Raw genomic sequence first — 26,643 nt, 5'->3', positions numbered from 1 at the left:
GGGCACAAATCTGTAAACCTGTTGTAACGATGTTTGAAAAGATCTGTAGAGGCAGAGAAAAGAGAGACAAAGATTCTTGAAAAAAAAAAAAAAAAACAAACACACATTTGTTTAGAGACCTTATATTACGGGTAGTTTCGCAGCGCCGCACTGCTAAGAAAGGGAACTATGTTGCCTGTTGGTGACTGGTTTGGATACGGGTGTCTATAGCTACTTCAAAGGCCATGATTATTACTTCTAATGCTAGCTGGAAAACATCCTGAAGTTAAATGCAATATTACGTAATACATGGTTCTGTGGGACACAACCGTAAGTGGGCTAGCACCCTGAATAGGAAGCCTTAAGTTAAATGCAACTTTGTATAACAGGCAACAATTAGTTATTATTGTGCATTATTCTTTTTACAAGGATGTCGTCGTTACAACCAAAGTTCTGTGATTTGTGCTATCGTTTCGTATTGTTTAAAAACTCTTTCTGTGTGATTTGGTTATCAGTTGGCCCATTTTGCAAAAACATATGGTCATTAGATTTGACTTTTGTGATATTTCGAAAAGGATTCTCTCTCTGGTTCTCTTAAATGTATTAATTTTCCGTGAAGTCTATGGCTGTAATACATTATGGGAAGATTAATTATTCAAAATTGAAGTACTTATACTTGAGGGTTTAAAGGGAATGGGCAGTTATGTACTTTTGGTAAGTTACCCACTTATATGCATTGAATATATTGTATTCGATAAAACAATTTATTAAAATAGCTAATTGTTAATTAATAAATATCAAGTTTTTAAAATTTGCTACATTGTTTTACTAGTTGAATATACCCATGCTTCGTACGGGAGCTGTATTTGGAAGTCAACGCCTGTTGGAGTATCACCATTGATTTCAGCGACCGCGAAAATTATGGATTTGACACTAATATCGGTCATTTTGGGTTGCTTTTATATGTCTCGGTATCTCACCCCCCCCCCGGTGAGCCCCGACCCGGAGCCGAATAGCATGAATTTAGAAGCTAATGCGATCGGAGTTTCACCATTGATTTCAGCGACCGCGAAAACTATGAATTCGACACTATTATCGATCATTTTGTACTACTTTTACATGTCCCGGTAAACGCCCTCCTGAGACTCCCTGGTTCTGATTTTGACAAAAATGTTTAACTCTGGTTTGTAGACTGGACCAAGGTATTCGTGAATAAAATTTGGTAAATCTCGCTCATTGTGTCTGTTTCCTAAGCCGGTTCCGGTAAACGCCACCCCCTGAGTCCCCTCTGGTTCGAATTCCGAAAAAAAGGGCTTCATCTTGATCTGGGGCCTGGGCCAAGATACCCCTGACCAAAATTTGGTAGCTCTCGGTCCACTCGTCTTGTCCCCAGGCCGCACACACACAGACAGATAGGCAAACACAAACAAAGTCTTTATTTTATTTATATTAGATTAGATTACATGCGCTTCAAGTTTTCGCATGTATAAAATTATAGAATCACATGTAGCCTTCTCTTTCTCATAAAGTAAAAGTCAGTAAATTCATATTATTTAGTAACAGGAATATGATGAGATATCTAATAGTGTAGTGAGTTTTGTAGGACCATATTTACTTGTCCCGAATTCATTTCCATACAACGAGTCCTCTACTCCTATTCATTAGGATGGGGTGCGTTGCACTGTTTAATAAGAGTTTTCTGTATTTTCACGGTAGTATTTTGAACCTTTGTATATTAAAATTCACCTGAAAAAAATCGCGTGAAATCATTATTCTTACCAGTGCTTACGATATTATGTAAATTTATCTTAATAATAATTAGGTATTTCAGAAAGGGACTTACCTTCTATTTTTCTTCTTTCTAATTCATAAATGCAATTTTTCGCAACGTTCAGATCTGATCCTATAATACGCCATGGATCTTTAATAGATAAGAAAAATAATTAATTTCGGACATCTAGTGAGTAGGAGATCTTTTGTTTATTATTCAAGTAATTCATTTAAATTCTTTTCCCAATACTAATTAATATAACGAATATTTCTTTGAATTATTTAAAATAATAAAAGATAAATCAAACCTTACGAATCTCAATATGGAATAATGTAGTTAATAAGCTACCAACTTATCTTTCCCAACAATTCTCTGTGACAGCCTCATCCACCTCTTCCGAATTTCACCAAAATGATCTCAAACGTTTTTCCATCATTTGTGCACGTTTGTGCATACAAAATCTTTGTTTGTGAACAAGCGGAAGTTAAGATATTGACGTATCCAGTTTAAGCACAATCCCCCACCAGCACCGAATGAAACCAAAATTCTCTCAATCTACAGTGGATCGTTTGTGAGCGCAAAAGGTTTCTTTGTGCACAACGAGAACTGGAAGATATTGGTTTATCTAGTTTAGGCGCCAGCCCAGCAACTAACTTACGTCAAAATTGTCTCAGTCGTTAGTTCACCTTTTGTACACTCTTGCTAGGCCCAAGATTTTCGTTTGTATACAAACGAAGTGTAAAATTACGATATTTCTCTATTTGGACATCAGCTTCTATAATCCAACCGATTTGCTAGAAATTGTTGGTTTTTGGGGTCTAGCCCGCGTAACATCTTTTTTTTTTTTTTTTTTTTTTTTAAATATAGTATTTCTTTGAGAGAGAGAGGTGAATGTGTAACGATATGTTAAAAAACGTTGCTTGGAATTTCTATGAGTTTCACCTCTGGTAAGAGCGCTAATAGCGGAGTTGTTTTAAACTAAAATTCTTCGTTTTGAAATTGTAATAACCAACACGACTTAGGTCTTGAATACAAAAGTGGGATCATTCAAGATTCAAAGATTTCTGGGAGAAAACAAAAGTCACGATAAATCCTTACCAATGATAGAAATGTAACGTAGGGTGCATGCCTCTCTAACCAAAAAAAATTCAATGACCTATTCACGTCAACTAAAGAAAATGAAAACATAAATACATAATCCTCAAAAATATTTTCTAATCAAAGAACCGTCATCTTCTACTATCAATGTGTAGTTAGTAAAGAATGGTAATTTGTCACGATCCGCATGTTTTATAACTACAAACCATAACCTTTGAAATTATTAAATCGTCTTTTGTCCAAATTAGATTCCTTAAAGCAATAGTCTGAAGGCTCTGTTAAATGTATAAGGAAGCCCAAAAAGAAGTATTTTCTCTGATTTAACTGATTCTTCTAATTAATATGAAACTGAAGAAAATTACAATTTCAACTACAGAGAATTCTTACTTAATTCATACAGAAACATGTGTGAAGTATAAAACAAGATGTCGGTCTATCCATATCCAGTTTTGCATGTAGTATTCATTTGTATTCAACAAGAGTAACAAACGAATAAACATGTATTCATTTCCTTTAAATGACTAACGATACGAAACGAAAGACTGGGACGATTGGAACCAAAATCTCAAGTACCATTGCTCTCTAGCCTAAGATGAAAAACTAAAGAAATAAATTTGTGTTTTTACGTATATAATGTGGGACAGTCGGACCTATTCCATAAAATTTGTCATAACGGAACAAAACCTGAGAATTTACTCTTCATGAAGGTCTGAAGATTAATATAATTTGTTAGTTTTTCTTTTAGTATATGGCGGAAGCAGAGAAGGGCAATTTCACCCACTTAATACCACAGTTCGCTCCTTGGGCTTAGCAAACAATGAGTAGGCTGACTGGAAAAAACTTGCAGGACTCTTGGTTTTTAGTTCTAAAATTAAATAATATTGAACGTATCTATGTATATTTACAAGCGGGACAGGGAGAAATACAATCTGATTGCAACAATCATGGCATTTCATAGGACTCTCTTACTTTGCCAAATAACGAAAGAAAAAGCAATATTCATTTATATAGAAGAAGGATAATACACAAGGTTTAAAAATTATCTACACTGGATTAATAACTAAATATTAACAAATCAAAAATGAAACACATATGTGAACATAGAGAAATAATATAATAGACGCAAGCATGGGAAAACTTCTTTTCCAGGAGTGAAGTTCTTTGGAACTTCCGAAAACACTCCACCATGGTACTTTAAGACGCCATCAATTTATATTATAAAATTGAAATTCACATATGTTTGTGACTCTTAACCTCTTGAACCACTCAACCGATCAAGATCAAATTTTGATCATAGATGAGCTTTGGTCCTGAGACTGTTTTCAAATGTTCACATTAACAGTACAACTTAGGGTATATATATAAAGAAACGAAAATTAAAGTGACTGTCTTTGTGACTCCATCACTCTTAAATCACTCGACCGGTCACCATCAAATCTTCAACATAGATGAGATTCGAATCTACAGTTTTCGGGTTTGTTGAGAATAGTGTTGTAAAAAAACGTTTTTTTTTCTGTGAAGTTTTTTTCAATAAAAAACATCGTTCTTTTTCATGTTTTTTTTCAAATGTCTGTTTTTTTTTTCTGGCGACTATTAATTATTGATTTATGTTGCATATTATTGAAATAATCAACAGAACTTGAGTCGAAGCCCTCGTAACTCACAAATCCTTTGTTTCTTTTTACCTATACGAGCAAAATTGTGTGATTATTCCTTTCGGACTCAAGTCATTTTTGGCATTTTCCTACATTTTCAGTTAGTGACATATTGCTCACGAACCATTCACTCGATTGATATGGTTAAGGCCTTGTTTTTTAGAAAATGGATGTGGCTATTTTTTGGTGTAAGTTGCATTGCAGTGTTGCCAACAGGTGGGAAATTATGGAGGGAAATGTAGGGGTGAAAATTTACAAAAAAATCCCTAACCGAATTTCAATTTTTTTTTGTATCTAGCACTACTCCTACCATATGGGTTCAAGTCACCTAAAAAAATCTTTGGTGTGTTAACAAGGTACAGTGCAATCCTCAAGTTTCTGGCTTTCATTCAAAGAAAGAAAGAAAAAATTCTCTGTCATCATACACATCAAATTTTGACACTTTTTACGCCTCAGAAGCAAAAAATCAACAGATATGCCGGCGCTACAGCTTCTCTAATTATCCTATTGAAGCTTTTTATGGTGCGTTTTGTAGGGCAAGGAGGAAGCTTTCAGGTAGTGTACCTTTCTTTCAATGTAGCCAGCAAGAGGGTAATAATAGAGGGGAAAAGGGAAATTTTCCGAATTTCTTACCTAAAATTGGGAATTAATTGTTTTGACTGGAAACAGTGCCACCAGACAGACGAAAGCTATCTGACACTAAGCCTTGCTACTCCAAGAATATATTCTACAAGTATCATGGCGATATCTAACAAAGTAACCATGAAATTTAAAAAAATATATCTCATTCTACCTCAGAAATTCACCATTTTCTTACCATTTCCAGAACACGGTTTATTATAAACCTCAACTGTACTTCTAATTATTCTAGTGAAACTTTTTATGGTGCGCTGTGTAGGCTAAGGACGAAGCTTTTAGACACTGGTGCGCTTGTTTGAGTGTAGCCAAAAAGAGGGAGATAATAGAAACAAAAAGGGATATTTTTCCCAAAATTTGCCCCTAAAATCTGGAATTAAAATTTTCTGTAGCTAGCAACACTGCTATCAGACACACACAAACTATCTTAAAATAAGCTTTGGTATCCCTCTAATATATCCTACAAGTATTGTGATGATATCTAATAAAGTAAGCATGTCAATAGAAAATATCTCATTCTACCTAAAAAAAATCACAGTTATTTTCCAATTAGAGAACAAGGCCTACTGTAAACCTCAAATGTACTTCCCCTAATTACTCTATTGAAACTTTCTATAGTGCGTAGTGTAGGGCAAAGACGATACTTCCAGATACTGGTACGTTTGTTCCGATGTAGCCAACAAGAGGGAAATAATAGAGACAAAACAGATGATTTTCCCGAAATTTCCCCCTAAAATCTGGAATTTTTCTGTAGCTGGCAACACTGCTACCAGACAGACACAAACTATCTTAAATTAAACATTATTACACCACTAATATATCCTACTAGTATTATGGCGATATTTAGGGAACAAAGCTTCTTATTACCAAAAATATATTACGGTAAATATAAAAGGGAATAACTAGAAAAATCAAGGGCTAGAACCTAAATACGAATTTTTCGTACGCCCCCTAATTACCCCATTGTTAAGATCTGTACTTGTGTTTGTTAAGTAAGGACAAGTGTTCGATTGTAGTAAGTTGACTTGCACTCGGACGTAAAGATACGGATTTATAAACAAACATCTCGAATTTTTTGCCCAAATTTAGGGAAGTTTTAATTTCCCTAATTGGCAACACTATTAGCAGGGCCGTCCAATTGATGTCAACAGTTAGGTATCCATCCGAGGTATCTATCTGGCAAGTCTTAAGGAAGTCTTTCTACAACGAAGCTACAGGGAAAAAAGAAGTAAAGGAAATTCGAAATTAGAAAATTCTCGAATTTTTGACTGGGGTGAAATTTGAGAAGGAAATTCGACACCAGAAGAAAAAGAAATTAATATGATAAACTATGGTCCAACCAAATTTGGCAAGGATAATATCCCGATATCTTAATTAGTGTCCACACAGGAGCGGATTAAAAAAGTGACACACCCGTGTGTGCCACTTTGGCCACCTTGGCCACCTAGTGTACATTTGATTACATTTTTTGAGTACTAACCCGTGTTGTTGTTGTAGGTATAGTCTCGACTAATAATAATATCGTTGTTGTAAACAATAACTTTATAAGGAAAATTTTCTCTCCTTTTTACATCTTAGTTCCAACACTGTTGGTGAGAAATGCAGGGTGTTTCAAAATGAATATCGGCGTTTTAAGTCTTCGTAGTACTTATTACATTTTACGTACAATTATAAGCAATGCATCAAGTAAAAGAGCGCCTCAAACAGTCTTTGCTACAAGTGTTCGATGTGAGATTCATTCGTCACACGGAACACATCTAGTCAATAGGCGAGAAAGGCCCATAAATTTTTCGCCATACCGCACAAAACACATTCAATTTAGTGTAGTTTCGTTGCAACTGTACCATCTCCTGAGGATTTGCTGACCGCCAGATGCAAACATTATGAGTGTTCACATTAGCTCTTAGGTGAAATGTCCATTATCACTGAAGACGACACGATCCAGAAAATCTTCATTGTTATGCAGCAATATTTCACTTGCGAAATTGGCACGTAAATCGTACACTGTTGGCTTTAGACCTGTAGCAACTGCAAACGATATGGACGTAGTTACAAGCGTCTCCTTAATATTCTTCACACAGACGGTTCCACTGTACAGATTATGTCTTTATTAAAACACAAAAAGCTTTCTGCTCTCTAGTCTCCATGTTTGCTACTTGCTTTTTCTAACGGCAGATAGAAGAAACAATGCGTGCACATGCGTGCGTACAAAACTGTTTGAGTTGCTCTTTCATTTGATATAATATTTATAATTGTAAGTTAATTGTAATAGACACTACAAAGTTTCAAAACCCTAATATTAATTTTGAAACACCCTGCATTACTTCAAATTGAGTCATCCTATATTCATGTCTTGTATATACATACACAAGAAGTACCATTATTATCAACGATTAACTTTCATCATCATCATACGGCCTTAGGTAATTTGTCGCCCCGTGCAATGGCATAGTTTGCCGACTCCCCCTTTATCCAGAAAGAACAAAGAGAGGGTAAATGTAGTCGCACTCAGAAAGGCTTAAATACTTACTAAAAATGCAATCCCGCTGTGTCTGTTTTTTTTTTTCTTTAAATATTAATCTATTATGCTAGTGAAAGATAAAACAAACACATCTGCAGAAGAAAGATGATAATCCTTTTTATAGAATTCAATATCGAGCTCCAATTCCAATGTATCGGTTTGCAATTCCAGTGCAACTAGTTCTTTTATCTTTATTTCTTGATTTTTCTTCTACGTCTGTTAAAATTAAAAAAAAACTTGTTTCTATCTTCAATGATAAGGAACTTGTTTCTAACAAAAGAAGACTAGTTGTCATATCAAAACTGTGATAACTTACTAAATGGAACAGATATTCGCTACTATTCGAGAATTGAATTCTTGCATTTGAAAACAATCAAGCAATTTGTGCTCGAATTGATTCGATCATTTGCTTTAGCATTCTCCATGTGACCTTAAACTAATGCAACCTAAATATAATTTATGAACGTAGTATTCAAATAGAAGGTCAGCTTAGTAAATGTGTACTACCATCATCATGAAGTCTGTTTCCAACAAGAAATATTTAATTTAAATAATATACTTATAACTAGAGACCGGATTTTAGGCAAAATGTCTATTCTTCAATGCCAAAGATATGATCAAAAATAACGTTCTAAAGTTTATATCGGGGATTATAGTTTCAATTTAAGCCAACTTTATTTTGCCTATTTCGCCCCTCACTGCCTAAATAATTGCTTTAGTGCCTAATGTTGCGTATTCTATGATTTTCTTTGAAATAAGATTTAATTGAGAAATATATATATTTTATATACTGTAAATGACACAAACACGTGGTATATTACAATCTCTCTCTCTCTCTCTCTCTCTCTCTCTCTCTCTCTCTCTCTATATATATATATATATATATATATATATATATATATATATATATATATATATATATATATATATATATATCAAGCCTCGTTTTTTACATGTAGAATGAAAGAAGACATTAACAAACAGGTATATTGCTATATTCTTTGAACACTATTTTGAACGAATCTATTTTTTAAAATTGTGTTGATGCCTATTTTACTGCTTATTTTTTTAATTTTAAGTGCCTTTTTGCCTGCCTATTTTCTAAGTTTTTAATGCCTAAACATCCGGTCTCTACTTATAACAGATTTCGCCGAACCCTCCAAACTTGCCGCTCCAAGCAAATGCACGTGTTACAGATATGGTAGAGCCTGCTCTGCATATCATATATATCTACTCGATAAATTATTTAAAAATACTATTAGGCAAATTAGTATTAGTTTTTCCCTTTAGACAAGTTATTTGAATTTTATACTGTTCGTGACATTATTCTCGTATATATTAAAGGCCTGCTTTCACGAAAAAACAAAATTTCATTTCTACTTTTATTTCTTAGTTGATATTGATGAAAACTGCTGAAACCCGAATTGTTAATAGATATGGTATTCATGTAAATTGTACAATATTTGTAGCGTATCAGTATCGAGCGTTTAATTTATGTTGCATTTTACGGTGATTACACCTACATAAAAATATTTCATACTTAAATCGACGTAAGATGCATTACAAATGACTATTTGAAAAAAAACGAAATTTAGAAAAAAAACGAGAGGCAATGTTTTTTTTCTAAAAAAAACGTACATTTCTGAAAAAATACGAACGGTTTTTTTTTTCTATTTACAACACTAGTTGAGAACAAGGGTGACACTCTCGATGCTGTTAAAATCCAAACTCAGCTACTCAAGTTGGAGTAGGTGAGATACAATTATAAAAACTGACAAATATTTGTGTGAAATCCACAGTTTTGGGGTGGCAGGGATAAACACTGACTTTTCTTATCCCATTTACATCCGAATTCAACCCCGCAACTTGGGGAAGGGAGAGGGGAGATACATAAAAATCATCGAAAATGACCAACAATAGTGTGGAATCATTACAATTTTTCGGGTCCGTGAGATGAACAGTGACAATTCTGATGCCGTTTCAGTCCACATTCAGACTATCACAACTTGGGGAGGGTAGGGGAAGATACATAAAATGATCAAAAATAACCAATATTTGTGTCGAATCCATAGTTGTCGGGGTTGCTGAGATGAACAGTGATACACCCGATGCGGTTTTCATCTAAATTCGGCCTCGCGACTTGGGGAGGGTGAAATATCTATATCTAAATGATAGAGAATGGTGTTATTAGTGTTTAATACATAGATTTTGGGGTCGCTAAAATGAACAGTGCCGTTTAAATCCAAATTCAGCTACGGAAAGTGAGGAAGAAGGAGGGACAAGAAATATAAAAATGATCGAAAATGACCTGTAATGTAAATCACCTAGATTGCTTTGGTAATAGTAAAAAGTGACTGACTAACGTAGTACTATTGTTTCTTAATTTAACTCAGCGAAGCGGGTATTGATGCGAGTATAATTATATATCTTGAAGAAATTGTTGAAGATTAACATTAACACTTTTATAAGAATGAATTTTAAGATTATTTTACCGCTCAGAACGTCAAGGAGAATATATTCTCCAAATTTTCTATTTCCGATAAGTTTTACGGTGCATCCCCCTGTGTACTTCCTTATGTAAATAGACAAATGTGTTATGATTATTGATTTATATGAAATTATAAACTTAGGAGCTTTTGATCTTACAAGTTTGATCCCAAATGTCTCAGTCCTTCTATTCTGGAACAAAGAGCTAAATATGCCATGTGTAATAAGATATTACGTGGAAGAATATGCCTTTTTCCTCTCGCTAAATAGGAGAACAAAAATTGAAAAAATATATTGTCTTTAGAACTTCATGGAGAGCAAATTCCGTAGGTATTGTTTCATTATGACAATTTTATGGAGTAGACGCCCTGTCTTCTTTTGTATATGTAAACACAGAAGTTCATTGCTTTTAGCTTTTTATCGTGAGTATGGATATTGAAAGTTGATTCAAATCGTCCGTCTAGTCTAGACTCAAGAGCCGAAGTTCTAACCTAAAATTATTGGGGCTAATCAGAAGGTGCTGTGTAGGTGAATGGCATCGAAATCTTACATTCTCTTTCGTAGAGAAAGTAGATTTTTGTTGTAGAAAGTGATGCCGTAACGAATCAGACTCTTTTATTGCGAATCGGTGTTGATCAGGGCTGCCGTTTAGACAGTATTCGAAATTAGTTTTCGAATAAACAAAAATTATTTATGCACAAGTACCAGCGTTATCTACGGAGACGTTCACAAAAGTTGGACAAACCAGTGAGATTGTTTTGATGAAATTCAGAAGAGGTTGTGAGGCTGTCTAACGGATGCCTTCTCAACCCTTGTGATAACCCAAACAAATATTACTGAATTGATTTTCAATCTCAACAGAATGAAGTAGTACCTATATTTAAAATTTTGACAGTGACATTAATTTGAGCAAAAATGAATATAAAAAAATGCCTTACTCATACCTTTGTGTATGTGATCTCGGAAGTCATGTAAACAGCTTCTCAGACCATCAATAGCAGCAGCAATTGTTTTCCAGGAATCTGTGGAGAAGAATCGACTTCTAGAACGTATTTTTAAATATATGTTAGAAGAAATATCACACGATATCATCTTATTTAGAAAACAAATATATTACAAGGACGATCAAATTTATACTGCTGTACTAAAACAGCGTTAATTTAATTTAGGAAATAAACCCTAACACGGAAACGGGAAGGAAAATTATAGACCAACACGGATACACAAATGTTTCATTTGGGAGTTACAAACCATAGAAACTGTATCCGACGATAGAAAAGAGTGACCATCGTTTTACGTTAAACTGAAAGATTTCATTTCCTTTTTTAAAGCATAGCGGTCCAATAAACCACATGTTCAAAACGTATTGCTATTATTGCACGAATCGTATAATTCATCGTGTTCAACACGATATCTTCACACAAATACCTAGGTGTAATGAACCCTCTGTCACTCCACATTTTCTAAAAGAAAATGATGATCATATTATCTTCCTTTCAAAGTCTTGTGATGCCAAGGACGTAACGCAATAACTTCAATTACCTTGGCGACACTGAGCTCATATTGTTAGGTACAATTTTAGTGTAACGCATCCAATCCATATTTAAAAATACTAGTCCGTTTCAAGCTAGTTTCAATCTACGTTAAGAATGTTTATTACGCCTTAACCAAGATTAAGCATGTTATAAATTATTTTATATATGCTAGGAGAATGGCTTGCTAGATATCACTTAATTTTCTGTATACATTTGATCGCTTGTCCCATACGTTTCTTTTTGCTCATTTTTTCTATTATTATAAATATTCTCCTATCTTCTTTCGTACTTATAGTACGGTTATGGTTAAAAAATGAAATGAAATCTTTGAGTTTCACCTCCCACGGTTATGCCGGATAGGCTAAAGGAGACGGTGATGATGAGAAAATGAACGAAATGGTGGAATGAAGAAAGTGAGAGGGACGGGAGAACCCCAAGGAAACCCACGCACACGGTGATCGTCCACCACAAGGTTCACTTGGCGGTATCACAGTTTGAACCTGGTTATGGTTAAGTTTCATATATATTTCCTGCATACTTCTCCCATTCCACTACATAAATGTATGCCACAGGGTTGCTCACTCTTCAAGTTCCATTTTGGGATCTTCCTTGAACCTTTGTTACACAAATTAGCTCCGTACATACAACCATATTCGAATGAGCTGCAAAATGTCTGTCTAATAATTATACATAAAACTAACAATTATACATAATTTCAAGTTATTGACTGAAACACTCTTCAATGGCATTTCTGTTGGATTTGTTCTGTTCCGGAATCTAATCTCTCTTTTATAATATCCCTAAAACATGCCCCAGTATACATTCAACACTATATGCAAGGCTAATCCTACGTAACTAATTGCAGTAACTACTCCCATATACGTTTTGTGTTCACAAACCTTTACACCTCTGTTTGAAAGAACGTAGCTACACATATACAACTAGGAAAGATAAAGTATTTTTATAATATCATGTTGACATCTTCTGCGGCAAGTGTCTCGTACACAATAGTGAATAAGCTCGTACCAACTAAGGTTAAGTTACAACGTATTGCTGTACTCCCTACAGATATGTGTCGACACTGTAATCAGACAAATACTATTCAACACAGACTAATGTAGTGTGTGCACTCTCCTTCTACCTTAACTAAATTATAAAACCTGTTAAGTGTGCTTCTTCAATGTGTTGGCACGTACGTTTCACCAAACATATGCTTTGTTCCGAGAATGTAGTTTCTTTGCAATTACAAAAACAACACCATCATAATATCAATTGGTTAAATGATTTTTAGTATCATGGACAGGTATCTATGTGGAACCGGATACACTTATGTACACTCATGTCCAAAATTATGTTGCATGTCCATAAATATGTTTTTGTAGAAATATAATTAGATAACGAATTCGCCCGGTATTTCTTATGATGTTAGTATGTGTATAATTGGGAAAGGCATGTATACGGCAAATTTCATGTCAAAAGAGCGGTAAATAAGAACAATAAAACGAAAATAAAATTTTCTAGTCCATTTAGCAACATTTTGTTTTACTCATTCTAATATTCGTATGAAATTCACCATAAATATACATTTTCCGATTATACACATAGTGTCACTATTAAAAGTGCTCTGCAAAATCATTATGAAATCATATTCTTACAAGAAGTTATAGATATGCGACAATCATTTTGGACATGAGTGTACATATTTACTATTTCTCAAAACAGTGTGAGCATAATTTTCTGCAAATGTAGCCCAAAAATATTTTGCAATTATCAACATATACTGTGTAGTGAATACATATCCTAACTGTAGCTCTCCTTCAAATGGGAAAGGTAGATAATATGTGTGTCTTTAGTGCATGTGGTGCCAGATTTATTTCCCTGTCGGAAAGAACAAAATATTAATTTTACAATCACTTGGCTTCATTAATCATCCGTCACTTTTAACGTAAAAACATAACCGTGAATATTTAAAATAAAATAAAAATGTTGTTATTGGTTAGCAGAATGTTACTGGTTACCAATTTGTGCAATGTTTGTGCTTTCTTTTGTATTGTAAATTGTAGTTGTAATGTAGATATAGAGACTTACCCTCCTTTTTTAGCTGTACTCTCCTTTGAAGTTCACCAAGGAAAGATGCCAAAGGATCTCCTCCTAAGGAAACATAACTTGATTATTTCTTTCATTGAATACTTTCATACGTTTCTACAACACTTCCATTCTCTGTCTATGTATCATGTGCTTATTACCTTTTTATTTTAGACTTATTTCGAATTATTTTCTACTGATAAATTACCATCAAATTCACTAGAGAAACCCAAGTAAAATTATACCTGCTTGAGTACTGCTCAACTAATTTGGAAAGTAAGCTGTTGTAGTGAAATAAATTTAAATGTTCATTGTGAACGTCTTTATCTGTTTCCAGTGATGATGCAGGCCAGTACCTTCTACTTATCCATAGTATCTAAGTTTGTTACTCAACAGATTCATAGCTGGCGGCTGAAAGTGAAAGACAAATGTATATAGAAAATAGGTACAGATATTTGTAAGTGGGAAAGTAGTGACAAAATTGTTTAAATTTAAATTAGGAATTCTCTCTCTCAATTTAAAAATCCTTCCTGAAAGTTAATGTGATCGAATTATTATATTTATATTGTTTTCAACTTTTAATTTTTATATACAGATTATTGGGGTCGGAATTTAAAGAAATTATATATATCGATTTTTGTTGAATACTCACTTTCTCTGGCTCAACTTTGAAAAGCAACTTTACTTCACAAATACGAACAAATTTGTTTGGTAGCTTTCAATAAAGCCGTGAATTGTTTCAAAGAGATTCAGCATTGTTTAATGCAATTTCAATTATGAATATGAATACAGAGATTTGCAAACATATGAACTTTTGGTGAATGTTGTGCATTAATGATTTATTATTCGCATGTGATCATTTCATGTTCTCATCCGTGTTTTGCTTGCATTATATTTTATAAGAAAAATCTGGGATAAATACACATCATCTCAGCAATTTCTCGATCTCCAAGGCTAAAACGAGATAATTTCAAGTTAATAAGAATTCGTTATTAACATTTTTGCATAAATTTTCATTAAATTCTTGAAATGTATTAGAATGGTAAATATGACAGGTGCCCCATATCTTTTCTAACAAATTAACGCGATCATCAAGTTGAACATAATCTGCTTAAATAATCATTTTTGGAACGAAAATAAGTGCAATATTGCTATTATTAATAAGTATACAAATTCATACATCTTTTATCGGACAAAAATCTTATTAATAAATACGAAAATTATTTTTTACCTCTTTCCCTAACTTCAACAAGTAAATTATCACATCGAGTCTTTGCTTCAGCAGTTGGAGATAACAGCTCACATGGATCTAGGTTACAAATAGTTATAATCACAATATTAGAAAATGTAACATTAAGATGGTATAAAATTTAATTACACTATTCACATTTTCTTCAATTATTATATATTCAATAACAATTATATATAATAATATATTATATTACAAAAAATAAATTTTAAGTATACGTTTTATTAGTAAATTTCTTAACTTTTATTCATCTACGTCAATGTTATCTCAGTGCTAAATTACATTTACAATTCATGTTATATCTTGCATTTCGGACTAGAAGCTGACTCCATATATTTACATAAAACCAAAATTTTATTTCGAGCAAAGTTTTTATCTAGGATTGATATTTTCTGATAGTAGAGCAGCTACTTGCCAACCAACTTTGTTTTATGCACACAAGTTATGATTATAAGCCTCAAGTAAAATATAATGATTTCCTTAAAAAGGCTATCACCAAGTTATAAATTATGAACTGTTCTCATAAAGTCTTAAACTTTGCAACAAAATTATTTAGTGTACATATCGTCTATTAGAGATATAAAAAGATCGACCCTTTTTGTGTTTTCTTCATAAGAAACTAAAATCTTTGCTTCTTTGATTTATTATGACATTTCTACTGAAGTACGGTCACGAAATAAATAATTTTGTCTTTCAATTGACAAGAGAGAGGGAAAAATATTCTCAACTCTGTTCACGTGATTTACCTCCATCGAAGGATCTACTGTTCTCACTCGAGGTCTTGAGATAGAGGTCTCTTTGAAACCACCCAGTGTTTGCTAAAAGCAATACTGGTTTTGATACTAAGTTTAATGTTTTCAGCTAGAGAGGAAAAATAATTCTTGAATTTATTTTTTGATGAAAATAGGGAAACAAACAAAATAAATCATACGTAATAGTTTACTAATAAGTTTGTATTGTTATGAGGAATTTATATATGAGAATATTTACTTCTATTCAAGCAGTACTCATCTCTGCCAAGTGCTTGGGCACACATTTACTCCAAAAATATATATTAAAGGAGACTACTTCACTTGGTAGTCTCTGTTTCTTTCTTTTGAGACAAGATCAGACTCTGTATACTTACGCCTCCAGTCATAATTGTGTCCTTTTGATCAAAGGAAAATATTTTTCTATTTTTACGTCTAAGAATCATGTACCGAGGCTAAGGGAGATCGGGTGATGATAACGAATAAAGAATGTGTGAGACAACAGGAAAATCTAATCGGGCGGTGTGTGTCCAAGATAAAAGACAACTGGTACGGTCTGAAATCGAACCAGGGATCCCACGGACCAGAGATAAGCATAATTTCCATTACCTTCGTTGTAAGGGCCGATTTCTCTTGTCTTGGAGGGTTTGATTCCTCTCAAAAGTGTGTCTGAAAGCAACTGTAATATTTCCATATAAATGATTCACATATACAAGGCACCGGGAATTTTGGGGTGTAGAAACACCATTAATCTAATTTTTTTCTTTTTAACCTTTTATACTTTTTCTCTTCACGATGAAGGCAAGAAAAGCCCTCGTGACTTTGCACTTCATTTATTGCGTTCTCTTGTAGAAAAACGTCACACAGCATGCAAGCGCCTTTAACACGGATTAATAAACAGATGGAACATTTCTTCTTCCTTTTGTCACTAGGAAAGTATTTTCTTCTATATTTCGTGGCTATACTACTTTAGTTTCTTTGTAGTAAATTCTACATTTAAAAAATGTGAGTTTTCAACAGCCTGTACTTAGTCCTATCTTCGGTTCCTGGTTGGGTGCCTTGATAGGTTTCCAACTGATATTGCAGTTGTTATTTGCATCATTAAGTTATGCAATCCGAGTATCGTATTTGTCATTTTGGTTGCCTAAACATATTTTCAGTACATGGAATTTACATATATTGATATGTGTTTTAATGGTTGCCTAAATTCAACCTCGTACGCAAAGAGAACATACTGTAAACCAGTAAACTGATACAAACTACTTGAGTTTCGGTATAAAATCGTGCGAACATTTTGCTCATCATTCGGGATGCATTTTATTATCAGCTTCAGGGAATTTAGTTTACAATATGAAAACCGTAAACGCCTGTTTTGACTATGATGAAAATTTAATGTCATTTACAAAACCCTTTTTTCTGTATTGTTATCTCGTGTCAGGAGTTTTGGAATAAGAAACTTTTGGAAAGTGTTTTAAAGGCTTTCCCTTCTCGAAGTTTTACAGCCTCAATAAACGTTCTTTGTAGTTAAAATTTAAATTTAAACGATAATCTTGTTTCACGAAATCTACTGTATTTTCAGAATTCTTATTGGTAGATTATGACATTTTAACTTAATCAATTTTATCACCGAACGTTAATCTGAAACCTCTATAAACTATTGGTAATTATGTTCATCGATTTGCACTGCTCTTTAGTATCAAATGACAAATTTTCTTTGATACTTGATTTTTTTCTGGAGTTTTTTTTCAGAATTCAGTAACTAAATGGTTTACATGTTATACCTGTGAAATGGAGGTGAAACGTCTCTTTTCCGATCCTCTGAAATTGAATTGTTTTTTAAACTCAAAAATTATCCAGGAAAAGAAATGCGGAAAACTCCGATTTTTATTTAAAAAAATTAATTTTTCCGAGTTCTTGCATTTATACTATCTTTATTGAGTTTTGTTAGCTTCCTTGGTAGATAAAATAATATTAAAAAAACTTTCTCATTTATTTTCCTCCAGATAACATACTTCTCTAAATATACTGTATAACTTTTGTACTAAGTTACGTACGAAATAATTAGAAAGGCAAAAATAAAACACAAAGTAAATGGTAGAACAAAGTCTTGTTGTTTTCATGTGTTGTTAGAAAACAGTTTTGGTAAAGCTACTAAAGGTAATGTGCAGTGAAACATACATTTTTAAAAGAATTATGTATCTTGATGTAATGAATCATCATAAAAATTACTCAGCTAATACTTTATGATGTAGTGCAAAAATAGTTTAGTGGCCTTCATAATTCTGCACATAAAAAATACTTTAAAAAATTTTTCACGTATTAATAATTTCATTTTTGTGACATATATTAGGCAGAAAAAAGTCCTTTCCTTGTTTTCTTAAGATTCCTGTCAGAAGAAAGGATAACAATCGGACGTTCACATTTGTCTTTGACTTGTACAATCACGATATCTACTCTTAATGGAGTTACTTCAATACATTTTCCTGTAGTTATTGAATTTCAAATATTTATATGTGAAGTAATTGGAACTTGCTATCAAACATCAGAGGAAACAATGCTTAAAATGTTTTCTTCTACAACATAAAATAACATCTACCATTCTCCATTTTCTAATAAAACTTTACTGAGATAAAATATAAATAAAAGTTTATTAGTAAAACACTACAATGTCAAGTAAAATAATTGAAAGAGTAATTATTATAGTTTGATTTTCAAGGAAGTTTAATTCTTAACTGCTAGACGTAGGCTTGGTTCATTACATGTTAGGAGATATCAATTCATTTTATACATGAAATTTTATATTCTCTTAATGTTAGTAGAATATTTACGAGAGTTTTGTTACAACAAACGAAGTAATGAAAACAATAATATATTTTTTTAAGTTGAGAAGTAAAATAAAGTTATATATTTGTGTTTTATTTTACAATTTGTAGATTAAATTACAAATCATCGATAAAACCGAACTATGTAATAGTTTGTTATAAGTAAAAAAAATATAAAAGTATTAAGCATTTATATGCATTAATCAGAACTCAACTACTTATTAGTGCTCCGTTTTGGGACATGAGATTTTATGCTATCTACTGTCGAGGGAGCTTTGTGTATAAGAAACACGGTGTTCATGGGTTTTCTTGGAGTACCTCGAGTTTCTCTTATTGCCTTCATTCCATTATTATAATCAACTTCATCATTACTCTCTTCTTTATCCACAGTGCGTTATCGTGGGACGCTAAACTAAAAAGAAACTGTTAAGTAAGTGATGTCATAATTCTACAATAGAAGAAATAAATTTCCCATCGTTTTATTATTCAAGATTCTTTAATTACATTTCTGTCGCAAAAGCTTGTACTTTCTTGTTTTGTCAATGCTTCTCAATGATAGTTACTCGTAGGTAAAACAAACCAGTTGACAAGGGTCCAAGAGGATTGGCAGAACGAGCTTAAAAATAATTAATCTTTCCTGTTAACTTTTATAGGCATTATACCAATTGTTCTATGCACTCTAATATTATACTTACTAAACGATTCTTGTAATGTATCTATCCATTTATAGTTACCCTGAGTAGTAAATTTTTCCCACGTGTTTTGTTTAAGAGTTCTGTTAAAACGTTCTACGATATGTAGTTTTACGAAAACACATATTCAGAATGAAGAGCTCAAAATTGAAAAATTTGCAAAATACATCTCTTTCTGACTTCGGTTTCCGATATATGACTCCGGAAATCCAAACTGTTTGGCCAATATCTGAAGAACGGTGGTCAGTTGGCCAGTAGCCACCGGTTACAATTTTGTACCAAAATGTTCACTATTCGCTTACATATTGAACAACACCAATTTCGTCTTCTAATGACTTACGGTTACTGAGATATGGCTCCTTAAATATCCCGAAATCCAAACCTACTTGGTCAATATTTTGGAACGGTAACAGTGATGCGATAATCCCATCACTTTCTCAGATATTTTTTTGATGCTCTAGTCAATGGGAGGGGGAGGGGGTTCAAATTGTGAAAAAATCGCTAATAACAGACACACACATAAACACACACACACACCCACACACACACCCACACACACACACAACCATAGAGAATTCAGTAACGAATTTTTAAATTTTGTTAAAAACTTTCATTTTCTTTTTATTATTGAATATAATAAGATATATACATTGAGATGTTTCATTATGTATGTCAATTCTGGTATTGACCGAACACATTTTAATTTTTAGATTTTACTACGAGTCTAAGTGTGTATGTTTGTTTGGAAACATGTCTTTTAAAACTCAATACTTACCTTTCACTTGCTTTTCTAAATCAGTGAGACAATTCTTCATGTAATCATCATTTACTAGGATATACTGGAGAGGATCTGCAAATTAAATAAAACTTATATATATATGAGCGTAATATATTTAGAAGAAAGCACTATTTATATTATTTAATACATTCTTGTATATTATCATTATTATTACAGTTATTAAAAGACAATTTGAAGATATCATTAAAAGAGGACCACAATTGTTTTATCATATTAACAATTTTATATGTAGAAAATTAGTAAAGGCATTATCTCTTTAACACAACTAAGTATGCAATGGATATATTAGTATTGTAAAATTTCTATGTTTCTCATTGAACAATTATATGAAAAAAAATCTAGATGAGAGATCATATGATTCAGATTCCACGCTAAGTTGTAGATCTTCGTCTCACATAGCTTCGCTACTGAAAGAGATTTTGAACTGGAATCTAAACACCTATGAAAAATAGGGTATTTTAATATGTCTTATTTGCTATCCTAAGGTTATTATAAACTTTAGAGCGCTTTTATTAACTCAAATATTATTTTTGAGTAATCCATTTTGGTCATTAACTGTAACAATGAAAGTCTATCATTCTCAATGTGGTATTTTTGGTTCCCAATAGTGCAATACTAGGTAAAGAAGCCGTACGACAGTGTGTAATTGGTACATATTTGTATACAATTCGTTTCCTTACTTTGATATGTTTTTGTAAACTTTCATGCTGCAGAAAATGTAGACATATAATACAATTATCTGTTTCATTATAAGGCTTATAGGCCAATACAAACGTAACTCTTCCAAATTCGATGTAAGTCACATTTTTCTGAAATCTACCAAATGGAAATGATGCTTGGAGAATTGGAAGAAGTACGCTATCTATTATAGTAACTCTTTTATTCATATTTCATAGGAAAACAAGAATAATTACTGAAACGACTAACGATTTTTGTTACGTCCACATATGTTTATATCCATATCCTGTAGTAGTAGGCGTACACATAATAAATCTTCCGTTAATGCTCTGGGAAAATAAAATATAATGTAATTTTAAGAGCTCTCGCATATAGAAAATGTGCTGAGTTTCTTGTTAGACATTCTACTAAAACTATTAATGTAAAATAACTTTAATTTACAAATTTTCACTTGGTTTTAAATATACAAGTGTTGAGTTGAGTTGAGTTGGTTTTGAGTTTAACGTCCCTTTCAGCAGCAAGGCTATTTGAAACGTGGACCTACTGATTAACGTGAAATCCGAACCACATGAGCTCCCGCTGGGAATCGAACCCGGGTCTCCCACGCCAAAAGCGCGTACGCTAACCCTTAGCCACGGAGGAGCTTGATATACAAGTGTTGTCATAAGTCTGAGCACACTATTGATTTTTCAGAATTTTTCAAACAAAATACACTGTATACATGCACATTTCTATTTCTTAACTTTGATTTCAAAAAAAGTATTACTGTGCTCTAAGGATTCGAAAATACGCTGCCCTGTTTCCATAGAGACCAATTTGTTGAGGAAGTTTGCATTTATCAAAGTGCCGATTCTTGGGCTTGACAAAAGCTCTACCAATTCCAAACACTTGCTTGATTAATTTATTCAACTTTTTGCGATGCTGCGACTGAAACTGTTCTGTGAGCCTTCCAAAGATCTTCAGTATTTATTGTCATGTGTTCACTTTTTATAGTGAATTTCATCTCAGAATTGTCTAGTGGGTGACAAATCCGGTGCCTCTAGAGAGACTGTTCTATTTTTGTGAAGATGTGAGCTTCCTCTTTGTTTTGTAGACAAATATTGCATAATTTAGAAGAATATTTGGGATCGTTAAGCTGCTGTAGTACAAAGTCACTGCCCGAAGTACACCTTCCTAATGGATTCACTGTTGTGTGACACATTTTGGTCCATTATTCCACTGGATTGAAATAAATTACCAATGTGATTGTCTGTAAAACATCCCCACACAGTAGCAATACCTTTTTAGTGTTTGACTACTCAGTAAGGATACACACACACATTTACGAAAAGCTTAACTGGGGTTTGAACCTGAAAATTTGAACCTTAGATTCATCCGTCTGCTGCAGCCTCTTTCATTATTCATTGTTCAGTCCATATGTTTCTATCCAGGAATATTTTTCTGGAAAGTTTTTGGCTGAAAAGAGTGCTTTCTTTACTGCAACTGTATCTCCAATAACATAAATTTGCTGGCTTCAGACCACCGTGTCATCTATTACTAGTTAAGAACTGCTCTTCAGTTGCTCTGTTGCTACTACTGGTGCAGGTAAACGTCTGTTCCATTTGCTTTTAGTTCTAATGAACATACTATTTTAAGAAGTTCTAATTTCTGGACCAACAGTTTGTTTCCATGTAATATTTATTCCATTTTTGTGATTGTTTTTCAAGAGCCCGACGGAATATCCGGACTGATATCTGGAACCACTGAGTGATTTTCGGAAGAGAATAGTTATTTTCTCTCAAAATAACCACTTGAGCACGTGATTCGATAGTTAGTTTAGAATGTTTTCTTCATTTTGTGATATTTGTACGTTTTTCTTTCTATTTAACTGGTTTGCGCAAATGATAATAGCACTATCGCATACCACAGATTCTCCTCCAATTTTATTGATATACGATCCAATTCAATAGCCCATTTAATCTCCATTGTAGTACACACACAACTACTGAAAGGGGTTGGTACAAACACGACTAGATGTGATTGAAACCAGCATCATCAGACAGAGCATGCCGTTAGTTGCCTATTCGTTATTACTACAAGGCTGTTTTCCATACTAAATGCGTCTCAATGTAAATATGATCGTACATCTCGTATCTTTATACGAACAACGTTCACATAAAGATACGACTTACAAAAGAAGTCTGGGTTTTGTATAAACACAATGTCTTATATTTGAAAAAAAAGAAAAAGGAGTATGCCCAGATTTCTGTCAGTGCCTCTATATAACACGAATTCTTAATGGCGTTTCCTACGATTTAATACATAAAAAATGCCGCATATTTTATTCACCTTTAGTCAGTAATGTGACTGATACGTACTCAATTCTTCTTAAATACTTTTAGAATGTGGATGTCAGTGTGTTTAAATTTCTTATGCACCACCATCCTACCAGACATTTCATTGGTGCATAGTATTGGTGTAGTAACATAAGACATATTACGTTCCATTAACATGAGTTGTGACATAAATGTTGGACAATTATGAGATAAAACAAATATAAGAAATGTGTTTTATTGACTTAGGGAAGTATTTGAAATGATGCAAAAATATATGGATGTAATAGTGGGATTTTTCTAATGACTTTCATAAACGTTTTTTGCAATTTACTGAAAGTTCGTGCCCAGCCGAAGCACCAAGACTTTATCACACTAATTTAGGTTGTAATTGAAGTTAAACAACATGAGAAATGAGGAGCTCTGTTTACATTTTATGGCAAACTTTCATAATAAAAAGGTTATTATTAATTTGTTTCACTTACCAAGAACAGTAACAACCGATTTGTGTGTTGAAAGTGTATTACATAATTATAAAGGTGGTTTGATTGTATTTAGTGTCTCGTTATTAAATGCAAAGAGAGTGTGTTTAGATATACCATGTATTTCATTCGTCTTAATGATAAAGGGAGAGTCGTAAATATTGAATTTTTATTGCATATCGGAGGAAGAAGTTCGTGTGAATGAGGAAAATAAGCCCTGTCTCTTCAATAAATCGTTAACCCTTGGAAGACACATTGGGTTGTTTAGCACCCCGATTTTTTGTTTATTTGTTTTTTTTATTTTAAACAAAGGGAAATATTGATTTCTTTTTAACTTCAGTTGGTATCATTGCCTGCAACCAGTGATTTTAGGCATTCTTCGTTATGCTTTCACGGAGTGAAGAGTTCCTGATTTTCAGCAACTCTGGTGCTCTACATCCTAGTCTGTCTGCTGTGTAATAGTTGTGGAGCGTTAAAGTCTGTTGTATAAAATATTAGTTCTGCTATACTTTGGTGGTTTGCAGTATATAACCATAGATTTAGGAAGTAATGATATCAGCAACTTACTCATGAAAAAGGACACTGATAGGGAGAGTCTTGAGGTTTTATTTGGCGATGATACTGATGAAGATTTTGGTTTTGTGTATAATGAAATTGACAAGTCTGATGAGGAAGATGCAAATGAAAATGCAGAACAAGAATCATTACAAGTTCAGCCCCCTTTAGCTAACACAGACACAGGAGCAAAAATTTTAAATGTTTCAGTACCAATTGCAAGGGTTAGGAATGCAGTTGTTCGTATCGAAAGAAGTGGACATCTGTGGAGTATCGAGGAACCTCAACGAAGAGGCCGCCCGGTTCCAAGAAATTTGATTGCACACTTGTATTCCTAGCTGATCATTTTCATCCGGGAACAGCTAGGAATATAAGTAGTCCTCTATCTGCCTGAAATTTATTTATAGATGACACGATTTTGGAAGATCTTGTACTGAGAACAAATCAAGATGAACAAAGGCAGATTCAGAAAATCAATATATAACAAAGATATAATATCAATATAACGAAAGAAGAACTTTCAGTATTTTGGGGATGCTTTATTTGAGTGTGGCACAAAGCGTCATCTGTACAAATGTGGAAGAGCTTTGGTCTGCTGGGTTTGGATACTCGATTTACCAAGCAACCATGCCATTGAACATATTTAAATTCACAGGAACCTGCTTGAGATTTGATGACAAAGATACCAGGCGAGCAACTGATAAATTTGCTCTAATTCGTGATATTTGTGAGCAACTTGTAGATACTCTAAATTTTTGTATACTCCCTCTGACTACGTTACAATAGATAAGCAGCTTCTAGCATTCAGAGGACGATGTTTCTTCAGAGTTTATATGAGAAATAAACTCGATAAGTACGGGCTAAAAGTAGTGATGATCAATGAAGCGAAAATATTTTAAACAGTAAATGCGAAAAAAATATATAGGGGAAGCTACACTTCCTAATAGAGAACCAGTACCTTCTTACTATGGAGGAACTTTGAGCGAACCAATCCGTGAAACCAATACACACATAACGTTAGTCAATTGGTTTAGTTCTGTACCTTCATTTCAGGAAATGTTTCAAGAGCAACAAATGGTTGCAATCTTAAAATTAAATAAACCAGAAATAACTCCATGATTTACTGCAAAAGAAACCACAAGGTACTTCATGCTTTGCATTTGATAGTGACAAGGTGCTGGTGTCACAATCTCCCCGAAACAACAGAAACATATTACTGCTTTTTTCTTATATCTAACAAGGGGCATATGAGAATCTTGATAACTGGATATTTACGAAAATTGTGGGTCTCTAATCATCGCGATGATAGTCACTTGGTACGGAAATGCCTTGTTTATCTTCTACGAATAATACATATACTAAGCACTGACCGGGTGAGGATGCGCCGAGTTACACCCCAAAAAACACCGGAGAAAAGACAGAAAATGAAAAATGTGTGCAGGCATCCTGATACCTACGGGACGGGGACACGTCACGAACACCACGGCAGCAGTGTCACAGACCAGTATTGAAATCTCAAAACAAACTTATAGTTTTTCAAGTAGAACGTATGCCATTTTATGACATTAAAACAATTGGCCAGCGACTACTGACTTAATACAAGATTCACCCAAAAAGAACACATGTTAGAGTAGCCGTAGAAAGAAGTCCCATGTGACAATGCGGAAATGTGAAGAAAAAGTCTTCCTGTACCGCAGCAATTCCATTGGCGTTTGTGTGGAATCGGTATCTCGAACAGTTCCCGAGAGCTATAAAACAAACTGTTTTGGTGTTGCAACACTGCATAGATCCTGCATGCCTTAGAAAACACAGAAACAACAGTGTAGCACATGGAAACAGTACAGAAAAGCTGTGGCACGAAAGGTAACAAATCTGTGACAAGAAAGTATGTCAGAATCGATATGCAAAGGTTAATGACCTGCGATAGGTGTCTGCCGAGAGTATAGGAAACTTTAGCATGCGAGACAAGGATGAAAATAAAACACATTACATTCAGGTTAAAAGTTATATAGAAGCGCAAATATATATATATATATATATATATATATATATATATATATATATATATATATATATATATATATATATATATATATATAATACACCAACATATACAACAGAAAAGCCATATATAGTATGACAAAATGTGTATATTTCTCGTCCTAGCCGAACACTCGATATAACATTATCAAAACCGCTAGTCAGTGGATGCTGTGCATGCTGTGGTTTACTCCCTACGGTACATTTGTTCCTTCTGTAGTCCTGTTGTTATTTTACATTTGTTCGTTTCATTGGACGAACCTCATAATTTCTCAACTTTAGAGCCCCATATCTCCCTTACTTGGCAACACTTATAATCCAACTTTTGCTTATTTTCTTTCAAGTTTTATGCCAATTGATTTAATGCCATAAAATGGTATACGTTCTATTTGGAAAACTATTAGTTTGTGTTGGAATGGCAACACTGCTTGTTTGACACTACTGCTGTGATTTGGTCACTGTCCGCCTCTCGTAGGTATCAGGTTACCTGCACACATT

At 33.5% G+C, this 26,643-nt stretch overlaps 1 protein-coding gene across 1 annotated transcript in view; it reads right to left on the bottom strand.

Moving 5' to 3' along the window:
- The window catches only part of LOC145683248 (uncharacterized), a 106,040-nt gene that overhangs the window by 50,542 nt on the left and 28,855 nt on the right, over window positions 1-26,643 (bottom strand). The window contains exons 6-10 of the mRNA XM_081754619.1: window positions 20,055-20,129; window positions 14,999-15,076; window positions 13,771-13,833; window positions 11,092-11,169; window positions 1,823-1,900 (exon numbers count right to left, since the gene is read on the bottom strand). Coding sequence (XP_081610745.1) covers window positions 1,823-1,900; window positions 11,092-11,169; window positions 13,771-13,833; window positions 14,999-15,076; window positions 20,055-20,129 — 372 coding nt within the window. The remainder of the gene's footprint in view (window positions 1-1,822; window positions 1,901-11,091; window positions 11,170-13,770; window positions 13,834-14,998; window positions 15,077-20,054; window positions 20,130-26,643) is intronic.

The sequence above is a fragment of the Thermobia domestica genome, chromosome 4 (assembly GCF_964235325.1).
Source record: "Thermobia domestica chromosome 4, izTheDome1.hap1.1, whole genome shotgun sequence".
Taxonomy (NCBI): Eukaryota; Metazoa; Arthropoda; class Insecta; order Zygentoma; family Lepismatidae; genus Thermobia; species Thermobia domestica.
The sequence above is the reverse complement of the archived record's forward strand: the minus strand, read 5'-3'. Positions and strand labels throughout refer to the sequence as shown.